Genomic DNA, 12,887 nt, shown 5'->3' with positions numbered 1-12,887 from the left:
AATCCCTGTGGTCTGACGAGACCAAGATAAACTTGTTAGGCTCAGATGGTGTCCAGCATGTGTGGCGGCGCCCTGGTGAGAAGTACCAAGACAACTGTATCTTGCCTACAGTCAAGCATGGTGGTGGTAGCATAATGGTCTTGGGCTGCATGAGTGTTGCTGGCACTGGGGAGCTGCAGTTCATTGAGGGAAACATAAATTCCAACATGTACTGTGACATTCTGAAACAGAGCATGATCCCCTCCCTTCGAAAACTGGAGGAGTTCAAGGTGTCTAACATCCACCAGCTCCGTGATGTCATCATGGAGGAGTGGAAGAGGATTACAGTAGCAACCTGTGCAGCTCTGGTGAATTCCATGCCCAGGAGGGTTAAGGCAGTGCTGGATAATAATGGTGGTCACACAAAATATTGACACTTTGGGCACAATTTGGACATGTTCACTGTGGGGTGTACTCACTTATGTTGCCAGCCATTTAGACATTAATGGCTGTGTGTTGAGTTATTTTCAGAAGACAGTAAATCTACACTGCTATACAAGTTGTACACTGACTACTCTAAGTTATATCCAAGTTTCATGTCTATAGTGTTGTCCCATGAAAAGATATAATGAAATATTTGCAGAAATGTGAGGGGTGTACTCACTTTTGTGATACACTGTATATGACAAGAATGTAGTTGAATTAATAAATTGAGTTCATGTTTCCTAGTTAATGTGTTGTGGCCATATAAGCCTGACACGTGTTCATTTAGTTACCCTTTAGAAAGGCTTCACAATTTTCATTGAGATGTAGTTCTAGAAGAAAAAGAGAGATAAAGAGAGAGTTAGTCAGGCACATGGTTATTATCTGATTGTAACTTTTATTTGAACTTGATTTATTTTAACTCTCAATGTCATATTATAGTCGTTTGTAAACTCATTGAATCAAATTATATCAGTTATATCAGCAGTAGTGGATGGTACACCTAACTGATTTAAAATGACTTACTGGTAAGGAGTAGAGCAGGATTCCAACAAACAGGAGCACTAAGATGAGAATAAGGACTCCAATAAAGACCCATTTAAAGCGTCGCCACACAATGAATTTCATAGTTTTGCATGGATTTGTGAACCACAAGAATGATGTGTCTGGGCGGCTGTTGGGAAATATAAATGAGGCAAGATTATTATAAAATTAATTAATGTGCTATAGAGAGATCTCGTATGTTATATGGAATCTTACTTTGGAGGCTCCAGTCTGGGGTTCATGTTGGGTTCATCTCTTCCTTTTCCAGCAGGCCTCTCCTCCACTTCTTTCTCATCCACAATCTCCAAAGTAATTTCCACTTTACCCTGTTACACAATACAATATCTTATAAACGGCTGAATTTAGAGCACTGGCAAGGTTAATTATTCTAAACGACATTAAACAATTCTTTATTACATCATACTAAATGATTAGAGTGTGTATATATATATATATATATATATATATATATATATATATATATATATATATAAACAAAACAAATCAACCAATAAACAAATAAACCGTTAAAAATAAAATATAGCTCTGTAGAGCAGTTTAGAGTTAGAAACCCTTATTTTCTTAGGTGGATTTCATATTCTTGATATTAACTGTATATAGAAAGTATACAAAAAGTGCTCAGTAAAGTCTTAATGTTTAACTTACAGTCAAAACTTTCTTGCCATCCTCTTCCATGGCACAGGGCCACCAGCCTCTGACAGACTTCTGGGCGAAGAGGGATTTGGCAGGTTGGTTCCTGTCTATTTCTTGATTTAGCATGGCAAGACTGCACTTCTCAGGTGTCTTACATGGAGGGATAAGGTGAATCAAATCCAGCTCTACTGTGCCTACAAAGAAGTCCAAACAGCACAATTGTATAAAAAGATGTTGCACAATGTTGCATCATGCTAATACACACTGTTTCATACTACATTTGCTTTATCATTAACTAGCAAACATATTAATGTTGCTATGGAGTTTATATGGTGTTTCATTCCATAATAGCACATTGCATTGTTTTATAAAATTATATAAAGTACTAAATTAAATGCACTGTTAAACAGCTGTTTTTGTGGGTGGGTAACAATGCAATATATGTACCCAAGATTTACAATAAACATCTGCAACTGGCAGACCATATTCAAGCATAAGTAAGTTTTTGTTATCTGTTATTTATCCCTTAAATGTAAATCTAAAAACTTAATAAAGCTGCTAGCTAAACTAGTCCACCTTGTGTGGCAGTTAATAAAAGGTTAAAAAAGTGGCTTAAAATACTCATGTTTTAAGAAATTATTTGATTTACCTAGGTAGTCATCCAAAGAGAATTTGTCGTTGTCCCATATCTGGATGGTCAGTTTGGGAGGAATCCTAAACTCAGTTTTGTCAAGACTCCAGAAGTGCTCCTGGTAACAGAAAAGGAAAGTGACTCATCAGTGGTTGAATAAAAAAAAAAAAACTAAAGTAACTGTGCTGTTGCAACATGAATGAAACATTGCCTAGTTTTTACTGACATATTTTGGGGTTTGTGATTATTATATTTCATAATTCAATAAAAAATGCTGTTTCTAAATGAGCCGCAAATCGCCAAAGCCATACAGGCCTTCGTCCATCTTCGCTTCAGACATAGCTAATTATATCTGTGTAGACAACTGGCCAGCTAATAAAATCGCTGAGATTCTAACCTGAATCTTAGCAGTGGTTGGATAGTGAAGTAGTGCTATCAGCAGTTTAGGCATCTACACAGACGTGACTGACTATGTCTGACTCCAGCACTTGTCAGTGCACTCTCAGTGCCAGTCCCAAGCCCAGGTACAATAAGAAAGGTTGCGCTAGGAAGGACATCTGTGATAAAACTGTTCAGGTATGCAGATCAGAATGATCTGCTGTGGTGACCCTTAATAAAATAAGGGAGCAACTAAAACATTATATATGGCATTTTTATTATGTTATCTCACTTTTCTTGTCACAAGGCACAACTGCTCTGCAGGCAGGTAGTTGAAACCAAAGACAAATCTCCAGTTGAAATTTCCATCTCCATCCAGAGACCTGTAGTGTACGTCAGTCTTCTGTTTGTCCTCCTCCATACCGGGCATCCACCTGTAGAACGCAGGTTTTTTTAAACTACAACACTAGTTTACTACTTACTCAGTTTTGCAACATATAAACTACATTTATAAAATTAAATATTAAATTTTACCTCATGATGAATTCATTTCTACACATAAATTATATATACAATGATACAGATATTTACCCTTTTACATAGATATCGCTCATCCTCTCTCCAGTAATGCTAGTTTCATCCAGGATAACATCAGTGGTATTCCAAATGACAGCTCGTAGGTAATACCTTTAACAAAAGGAGGAACATGGGAAATAAAACACATCAGCACTACTTTAACAAATGCAAGCTTTAAGAACAAACACGCTTTCATGTAAAAATACAGATTTTATTTTTGAGTCACTATTATTGGTTTTTAAAACCCAAATTGTGATTGTTTTAAAAAAGCACAAAGAATTAAATGACCCAATCTGCTCCCAATCTAGTCGTCTCCAATTCTCTTTCTGTTGAAATTATTTACTGCCCTCTGCGCTGGCTGTGGAGGACTGAGAGCAGCTAACTGTGCTTGTGTGTGTGCCAAGCCAGTTGATCGCACAGCTGGGATTCCAACTCAGATCTCAGTGGTGGTGGGCTAGCAAATATGGCTGCTGCATATTTTTGTGAGTGGTTAGTTGTTTTTTTTTTTGCAAATAATCTAACCCCACCACTATACCATCCATCCACCGATCCTACCGTTAATCACCTATTCATCTAATCACTGATCCATTCATTCAACCATTAATCTGCCCTATCTATCCATATTTTCCCTTTATACATCCATCTCTCCATCCACTTCCTACCTACAAGCCTGCAATATGATTAGACAAGGTTCTTACTTTTTGGCTTTGCGTGGAGTGATGTCAACCGGAGGTCCAGGATTACCAAGGCTTTTAGGGAATACGTCCACCCACATCTGAATTTTCCCCTGTAATAACATATCAGCCAGGTTAGATATGTTTTATTAAAATATGTCCTGAGTTTCATAAACACTCTTCTCTTGAACATGCCTGTACATGAGATTTCATGCAGGCTGGAATTGGGTGGTGCTGTTGCCCAGTACTTACCTGAGAAAGAGTGGGTTGGAAGGAGCTGTACAGTGTCCTGGTTTCTACATGCTCGGGCACCAGGCCCTGTCTGCGCAGGACATGCAGGCAGATTCTCTCTTTTGCTGGACCCAGGTGCTGGTGCAACACTTTACTGGCCTCTAGCAATGGAGTGTTACATACAGTTACTATTAGTATCACACTGACACTACTTCATTAATTACTAATGTAAACAATAGTACTGATATTGTAGTAAATAACGAGTACCTACTAATGAATGAAAAATGGATTACAATAATTTGACTGGAGCTGTATGCTCATGAAGACTTATACTGACTACGACAAGCCATTTAACACCTAGATTACATTTAAATTCAATGTTTTTAAAATTCAATGTTTGTTATCTATGTTCCTTCAACATATCCATAAGGCCATTTTAACACTTCATAATGCTGAGGCGATCTAGCCATAACACAAACAAACAAAACTGAACTTAATAAGTATTTTCAGTAAAAAAACAAAAAACAAAAAAAAAACATCATATTAGAGCCATAATTACATATTGCAAGTAGATACAGTGGGCACTCTAGTAATGCAATAGTCTATTATGTTATCCCACCACGGCTGAGATCTGGGGTTGAATCTCACTAAGTACAAGGCAGGAATACCCTGGACAAGGTACCAATCCATCGTAGGGCTTTGCCCCCCAAACCCCCCAAACATAGCCAATCGTGTATGTGAAGATGACGGCCAGCCAAATGCACTGCAGGAATTTAAACCTGCTGTTTGTAATAGACCACGGCGCCACCACGGCGCCACCACGGCACCCAATATACAGTGTGATATACTGCATTGCACCCAGTGAATCTTGGAAAACCAGATGCACTGTGAACTTGACCAAGATTAGAAAAATGAAAAAAGGCACCTAAAAAAGTTCCAACAAGACCAAATAATGGGTGGCAAAACTACAACTGCATTAACCACAAAAAATAAAAGTAACAAAAAAAAAGACAGAAATTAACATCTAAATTATTAAGCAGTGTAAATTAAATAATTAAAATATAAATAAATAAATGCTGTATATATCTGGATGCCTCCAATACCTAAGTCATTCAGGTTGTATTCCCGTCCTCCAAAGCGTAGTGTACTGCCATCTTCTGCAATCTCTGCTTGAGGGAGTCCTCTCAGTCTGGCCAGGTTTTGCAGGATCTGAGATGGCTTGAGTTGGTCCCTCCACTGGTTCACTCCTGAACTGCTCAGGAAATAGTTATAATATACACATTTCCATACATATAATACACACATACACAAAACTGATCAAATCAAGCTTGTGTCTGAATATCTTTACAACCCTTGACATTTAGGACTAATACTTACATACAGTATGACTGGAAGAGGCCACAATGTGCACCAAATCGAGACAGGAGCCGATTTTCAAGGTCAATTATTGTATCCCCGACCTTCTCGTCCCGGCTCAATAAATCAAAGTCGTAAATGCTGATTTTCAGGTCCTTTTCTTGTGGCAGAAAGCAGCTCATTTCAAACATTCTGCAAAACAAATGGATCATAATAAATGACATGCTTTTACATTATTGTTTCAAACTTAAGCCATCACTAACATCTGACCTTCCAAACTCAGGGTTTAGTGTGTTTGGTTTATAGTAATCTCTGTCGTCAATGGTTTTCTTTCCGAGAGTAATCTTTATGTAGGGATCACACTAATGAAAAAAAACGTAAAATCAATTGCAGGAAAAAAATCAACACAAACCTCTGTTTTATACTGTTAAATACTCCCTCTGCTTTAGAGGTGTGCTGTCTGAACACTCACCAGACCATTGTTGTCTTTGGGCTGCAGGTCAATACAGCGCAACACGTAAATCCTAACCACACATTCCTGAGGCCCACTCTCGGGTAACTCTCGAAACTGCCGAGGAGGTGTTGGGACATCTGGGTCATCTGATAAGGGGTACACTCGAAATGAACCCTGTAAACACATTCAGTGGTTAAAGTTATTAACTTATTCATATTTATTCCTGGTTTGAATCTCAGTGGTGCTATTGGTCAGCTGGGCATCTACACAGACATGATTTGCTGAATACAACTGAAAATCTGTGGGGTTGATCTAAAGAGGGCGGTGCACAGAAGATGCCCTCACAACATGGCAGATTTGGAGGGCTTTTGCAAGGAAGAGTGAGCAAAGATGGCCAAGTCCATTTTTGTTACTCCTACAAAGTACTTTACAAAGTATTAGTTTAAGGCTGTGCAAATTTATAGGTGGAATGTTTTGGAGACATGATACGTGTTTTACTACATTCATCACTAGGTGGCAGAATAACATCAAACATTTATGGATTTCGTTGCAATACGAGCCTAATTGTTCACAGACGTTTGGTATTTCCTGACAGCAGACTAAACAGTTAAAATTAGCTGCTTTCTGAAACCCAGTCTGTGATGATCACCGTAAATACTTGCCTTAAACTCGCCCACTACAGTGGGATCCTCCTCCCCATCATCACTCTTCCCTCTGAACAGTTTAAATGTGTTACAGAAGTCTGTCAGCCTGTGGAAATCTGGTACATCCTCAAGTGCATTTTCATAGACCTGGAAAGACAAGATGTAACATAATCATCATCATTCTTTCAGTCTTCCTAAAGTAGAAGAGAATCATAGCAGTTTATACAGGATGTTGAGGAAGGGCTGGATGAACTTACTGTTAGGGTGGAATAACCCTTTTGGAGATAGGGGCCACATTTCTCATGTACTCCAATAGATGCATAGAATTTACTCCACCAGTCGACAGCTTCGTCCACCTACAAATAGTTCAGAATCAGTATTAAACTCCACAGAAACAGAATCAAAATCCAGAATCAAAATTAAGCATCTGACTGGTGTAAAAACATGCATTACCTTTTCAGCAGGCTGTAAAAACAAATGCAAGGCAAAACATTAGGTTTAAGAATTTCTTTTTTCAATATACATTTATTTTCTAAATGAGTCAGTGCGGCACCAACTAGGCCTGTCATAATCATACAATTTTTGGCATCGGCCCCTCCTTTACACCAGTGGAAGATTCTCACAGAGAGCTGTACCACTTATGAAGTTTGCACAGTGTCCTTTGTGTTGCTCTGTTACTTGTGCTGGTGCCTAAGCCAAGCAGCAGGAGCTGACGTAGCAGAGACATAGAGGAGAAACCCAATCCAACCTTTCCTTTCTCAGTTACAGCCACCAGACAAGGCTCGCTAAGATTTAAACTGGAGAGTTTAGGCCTTAGCAGAAGCCGACTAGCATATTAGACTGCTAAACCATCTGAGTTGTCATAAATAACCAAAAATATAAGTTGACAGCTAGTAATATCTATTTATTTATTTATTTTTAATTTTTTATCCTGGTGTGGCAGGTTTGGTTTTACTGGACAACACTAAGCACTGCACCAACCATGTGCTAACAGTTATTGTCTATGATTAGACTAGTTGCAAGCATTATATTATGTTTAATTCTATTTATATACATAGATTTGTAGTTAAACAAGCACACACTATGTTTTTTGACAATTGTATAATAATCATGACAGGCCGAGCAGCAGCTGATACTGTGTTCATAGTTCATAAACTTATATATATATATATAAACCACATGGTTCTGCACATGATTTCTCTACCTGATTCTCTAGAACTGGTCCTCTGCCTTCTATATCAACTATCACATCCCTAGGGCCTGCGGCCATCATGGCCACTGAAACACAAACATCCAGGGAATTCAAATCTTTAGCACAGTATTTAATGACAAAGACAGCAAGCAGTATCAGATTTCTTACCTCTGGCATTCCTTGCCACCTCAGTGGTGCTTACAAAGGGATCACATCTGAAATCTTCCAGAGAGTCGATAGTGCACTGGCCAACTATGGGTTTTCTCCCGAAGGGCCTGTGGTCTATCACTTTCAGCACTATGGGTGGAGTGTACATCTCCTCTTTGGGAAGAAGCTACAGGGAGAATATATGCTGTATATGTTATATATTTCTGTAAATTTAGATTTTTTTTAACACTGCTTTATCCTGGTCAGGGTTGTCTAGGGTCCAGTTTCCCCGGAATCAGCCAAAGCCTCGGCCACCCCCCATCATCCACAAACATAGCCAATAATGCCTGTGTGTAAATGCCAGACATGCTGATTGCATTGATGAAGATTTGAATCCTGGATCCCAGTGGAAGTGGGCTAGCGTAGATTGCTGCTGTGTCACCCAAGATTTCATATATATAATTTAAAGTATCTGAAATGATCTGATATGAGTCTTGCTGTATTAACACATAAAATACATAGTAAAACACTGACTGGGAATAATTTTTACAATAAATGGCCATCACCAACAGTAAGGCAGTCTTTCCAAATTCTCAATGATTTAACAACGCTTAAATGGAAAAAAGCTACAAAGTCTTAACACCTTAAACATCACTGTCAGTACAACTGGTTCAATAATCTGCAAGTGTGAACGAAAACAAAGGTTGAATACTAGTCTCTCCTCCCCACTGTATACCATTATATGAACCTTACCACTTTGAGGAAGAGAACCGATCCAGGAAAGTTTGGGTTTTTCTTGACGTTTTTAATGACAGCAGTTTGAACCGTTTGCCCTCCACATTCTACGATAAGACAGGGGGAGGATACAGCAGCCAGCTGATATGCTTTCATGTTACGCAAACCCCAAGCCAAGATCTGTAAAACACACACATACACATACAGAATCAGGGAAATGCATACAGAACAGATAGTCTCTTCTTTTGCTGCTGACTAATGGAATATTATCATGCTTTAAAGTAGTACCTCAATAGCAGTGAGCTGCACCACAGGCCTGATCCCTTGAGGCACCATGTAGAGTTGCTCACCTCTTCTGGGTGGAACCAGTGGCAGTTCAGTTTCATTTCCCTGTACACAACAAACAGAAACACACCAGATCATTAGAGGTGAAGTACACAAGTGCAAGCAAACTGTACCATTATGTATAGCCATGTCATTACAACAGTGACTAAACAATCCTGCATACATGGCAACCACTGTGATTTAATCATAATAACATACTTTATCTTTCAGCAAGAGCTCGGCAGCCACCAGCATCTGTCCGGCATTTCGGCCCTTCATGGTGATGGGGAACCAAAGCAGTTTGGTGTTCACTGGTGTGCTGGGGTTTAGCTTCACTACTGGGGGGCATATGCACCTACCCATGGGTTCATCCTTCCCCTGCAATACATAGCTTTATCAACAGAAGCTGTTTTTTTGTGATTTGATCTGTTCTTTTATTAAACCTTACTCATATTAGTAATAAATCGGAGCAGATTCTCAAATGCATGAGAGATAGTAAATGCTAAATTCTGTGTTGTAATAAAGCTCCTCATCAAGCAGACTCATACCACTTGGTCACTGTCGAAAAGCTCCAAGGCTACGCTGGGTGGATTTTCAGCAACAGTCTGTGGGTCTCCATAGATTTCAATATCATTAAAGATAAGGGTCTGGTCCCATGTGGGGTTGAGGTTGGCCTTAATAATCTCTGTGGTCTTGCTTACATGAAGGAAGGATATGTGGCAGTAGGGATCTGTAGGAAAAACCAAATGCAAATGAGGCCAACAGGTGCTGTGCAACAGTGGACGCATTAATAAAATGAAAAGCAGAGGATAATACTGTCCACTTCCACAAAAAGTATAGCAATACATTGTAGTGAACATTTTCTCACCTGAAAAACTGTCTTTATCCATGGGAAGAAGGCTCCGGGCCTGATAGACATACACTCTGAGATGGTACATGTAAGACTCTAAAATGACATCAAAAGCATGTATTTATTTATGTGTTATAATAATACGAAAACCTTCATAATATTAAAGAGGCAAATAATTAATGCTTACAGTCAAATATAATGAACATAGCATGAAAAACTGTTATAAAATAATGATTACAATGTTTTTGCTCATTATTTTATAGTTCACCACCACTTCGTCCTGGCAGGGTTATGGTGGGTTTAGTTTCCACAAAACCACTGGGTGCAGTGCAGTAATACACCCCGAACAGGGCACGATGGACAATGGACGAATTATTTTTTTCAAGTGTTTTAATTGGACAACATAATCCTTTGTTAACAAGAGTTCTTTAGTGTGTTTTTGTTTTCAGGGTGAACAATATACAATATACGCACATCAACACACCACCACCGCTGATACATGGCTTTGAATCTCAGAGGTGCTATCTGGCCAGGTGTCTATACAGATATGAATGGTTATGTTGGGTGGATAAGGGGGATAGTCAAAGGATGGACTGGGATGGACTGGCGCCCTGTCCAAAGTGTTCCTGCCTTGCACTCAGTGTTTCCCACCGTGACTCTTACCAGGATAAAGCAATTAATAAAACTGAAATGAAAAAGAAATGGTATAATTTTAATGTTGTGGCAGCAGTTTGGGGAGGGTTGTTTCTTGTTCTAACATTACTATGCCCCTGTGCACAAAGACCATAAGGTCCATAAAGACATAGTTTGACAACTTTGGTGTGGCCTGCACAGAGCCCTGAGCTCAACCCTAATAAACACCTTTAGAATGAATGGCTGGATAAACCTAACATTAAACCAAACCCCTGACCTTCAGTTAGGGTTAGATAAAATAATAGATACATTAACAAATGGCTAAAAGCCAAAGCTGATTCACAGCTGAATGATGACTAATTAGGAATAACCATCAGTGACAAAAACTCCTATGTTTGTGTCAAAACATTGCCTATGTGTCTATTCCCTTACTGGAAACAAGATGAAAAACCATATCCCTATATAGAGAAAATCTGTTAAAATCTTGTGTGTCAATGTTATTTTGCTGCAAAAGTATTTGTTTATTTAATCAGTACCATTCAAAACTATTTGTACACTCACAATATCTTAATCTAGTGTGTTTTCAGCAGCCCTGTTTTCCTCAGAGGAAAGGGAGGGGTGTGTGGATCTTTTAAACAGGACCCTAATTAGATGGCATGAATCAGAGCTACTCACTGCTAAAGTTGCAGGAAACTGTGGGTGTGTTGGCACCAAAAAGCTTGGCTGCATCATTTTTGCTGGTCTTTTCATCCACATCTACCCCCTGGAAACCAAATACAAAGAACATTTACCCACATTTTACAGTTACAAACAGCTATAGCTTTGTGTGACTTTTACTTAACAAAAGATTTCAAACTGAAACCAGTAATCATATGTATGACTGGAATATGGTGAGATAACTGTTCATACATGTTATATACATGTCACGTCTCTAGAGCCATGGTTGGCTGTACAGGTCAGCTTTTTCCAATTTCCTGTGGCAGATTAGCCACTAATAATACAATCCACAGCATGTTGCTGTCAATCCAGCTTATTCCTGAACTTCCTTGTCTTCAGTCCTTCTACAAGTCCTGTCATTACACTTCATTTAATGCTGTCATGTGGATGCCTTACCACATGTAACTTGTGGGCTTAATGTGGTTTAGTAGCTATCTTGTAAACTGTCACATGAGCATTTGTTAACTCACCAAAGCCCCCTCCAGCTGAAATATGGCAGATGCCCCAACACGATCAGACGGAGCCATCTTCCTCCTCCAGCGCCTTCGCCTGAACGTATCTGATGAGCGCTCTTTCCTATGAAATTTCCAGCCAATCAAAGAGGAGTATTCCCATCCGTCACCTACATCTTTCTTCTGTTATGACAGAAAGACAAATATGACACAACAAAGTTTTCATCCAATCAATGATTAGATTATTCACTTTAGCAGGAATTAATCTTGCCAAACTGATATTCAAGAAATTCTAAACTGTTCAAAGTTTCTTGACCAATATCAGTGCCCAGCCATACTAATGCTCTCACTAAGTGTGAAACGAGATGTCCAACAAGGTGTCCAAATATTTTTGCCCATATAGTGTATTTACTGCTGACCGCCTCCACCAACTCTAACACCATGCAGATGTATTAATACACTCTATGTCAACTTGGGAACATCTGTTTTCTTAATTTGCACTAAGCACAAATCTCACCTGAAGCAGAAAGATAAAACGCATATCTGAGTCATGCCTATAAATCACGGAGCAAATTATATCCTAGGTTTTAAACAGATTGTGTCAGGTGATCACCTCTATGGTGGGGGCATTCGCTGTCTTTTTGCGTGGTCGGACCATTCTTTTCCTGCGATGCACATGATACATCTTTTCTGCTGCTACCCACGAGCTGGGCTTATCATCAGGAGGAATGGTGATGCCATACTCCCAACCTTGTGTGACACAGAAAGATAAAATCATTGTGTTTTGTTCATGTCAAATGCATCCCTATTATACACTGTAGCTGAGCCTATGACTTTTATACAATAAGACCATTCAGAATGTCATCTATTGATGTACCAAATTGATAGTAATTTACTTTCAGCAACAGTCAAATCAACATAATTAGGCAACTTAGGTAGAGAGGACACAGAAAGGTTATTGATTTTTAGATTGGTGCTCCACTCATTCAAAAATTGTGTGCAGTTGTGTGCAGTTCACACATCCAAGGTTGCCATTTTTTCCTGAATATTGCTCTCAGAGTGTGAGTTTCTGCATTTACACTTTAAGTGTCTTTTGAAATCATGCAGTTGGCTTTAAGCCTGCTTCTTTCGGCTGCTCATTTGTTTACTTATTGTCTGTTTTACCACCTGGTCAGGGTTGCGGTGGGTCTGATTCAATAGGTGAAAGGCAGGAAACACCCCAAACAAGTCGCCA

The 12,887-nt window shown here is 39.1% G+C and overlaps 1 protein-coding gene across 1 annotated transcript in view; it reads right to left on the bottom strand.

Moving 5' to 3' along the window:
• Window positions 1–703: 703 nt before the first annotated feature.
• myofl (myoferlin like) overlaps window positions 704–12,887 on the bottom strand; it is a 42,342-nt gene continuing 30,158 nt past the window's right edge. The window contains exons 29-54 of the mRNA XM_062994816.1: window positions 12,267–12,403; window positions 11,672–11,836; window positions 11,160–11,247; window positions 9,870–9,947; window positions 9,550–9,731; window positions 9,221–9,379; window positions 8,966–9,067; window positions 8,696–8,857; window positions 7,964–8,129; window positions 7,808–7,881; window positions 7,057–7,068; window positions 6,861–6,959; window positions 6,622–6,750; window positions 5,978–6,133; window positions 5,776–5,867; window positions 5,527–5,697; window positions 5,253–5,401; window positions 4,171–4,310; window positions 3,943–4,031; window positions 3,260–3,355; window positions 2,961–3,102; window positions 2,309–2,408; window positions 1,672–1,853; window positions 1,222–1,331; window positions 988–1,135; window positions 704–794 (exon numbers count right to left, since the gene is read on the bottom strand). Of these exons, the coding sequence (XP_062850886.1) occupies window positions 759–794; window positions 988–1,135; window positions 1,222–1,331; window positions 1,672–1,853; window positions 2,309–2,408; window positions 2,961–3,102; window positions 3,260–3,355; window positions 3,943–4,031; window positions 4,171–4,310; window positions 5,253–5,401; window positions 5,527–5,697; window positions 5,776–5,867; window positions 5,978–6,133; window positions 6,622–6,750; window positions 6,861–6,959; window positions 7,057–7,068; window positions 7,808–7,881; window positions 7,964–8,129; window positions 8,696–8,857; window positions 8,966–9,067; window positions 9,221–9,379; window positions 9,550–9,731; window positions 9,870–9,947; window positions 11,160–11,247; window positions 11,672–11,836; window positions 12,267–12,403 (3,164 nt within the window). The 3' untranslated portion in view covers window positions 704–758. The remainder of the gene's footprint in view (window positions 795–987; window positions 1,136–1,221; window positions 1,332–1,671; window positions 1,854–2,308; window positions 2,409–2,960; window positions 3,103–3,259; window positions 3,356–3,942; window positions 4,032–4,170; window positions 4,311–5,252; window positions 5,402–5,526; window positions 5,698–5,775; window positions 5,868–5,977; window positions 6,134–6,621; window positions 6,751–6,860; window positions 6,960–7,056; window positions 7,069–7,807; window positions 7,882–7,963; window positions 8,130–8,695; window positions 8,858–8,965; window positions 9,068–9,220; window positions 9,380–9,549; window positions 9,732–9,869; window positions 9,948–11,159; window positions 11,248–11,671; window positions 11,837–12,266; window positions 12,404–12,887) is intronic.

Source organism: Trichomycterus rosablanca, chromosome 5 (assembly GCF_030014385.1).
Source record: "Trichomycterus rosablanca isolate fTriRos1 chromosome 5, fTriRos1.hap1, whole genome shotgun sequence".
Classification (NCBI taxonomy): domain Eukaryota; kingdom Metazoa; phylum Chordata; class Actinopteri; order Siluriformes; family Trichomycteridae; genus Trichomycterus; species Trichomycterus rosablanca.
Note: the sequence above shows the minus strand (reverse complement) of the source record. Positions and strands in the feature narration are given on the sequence as shown.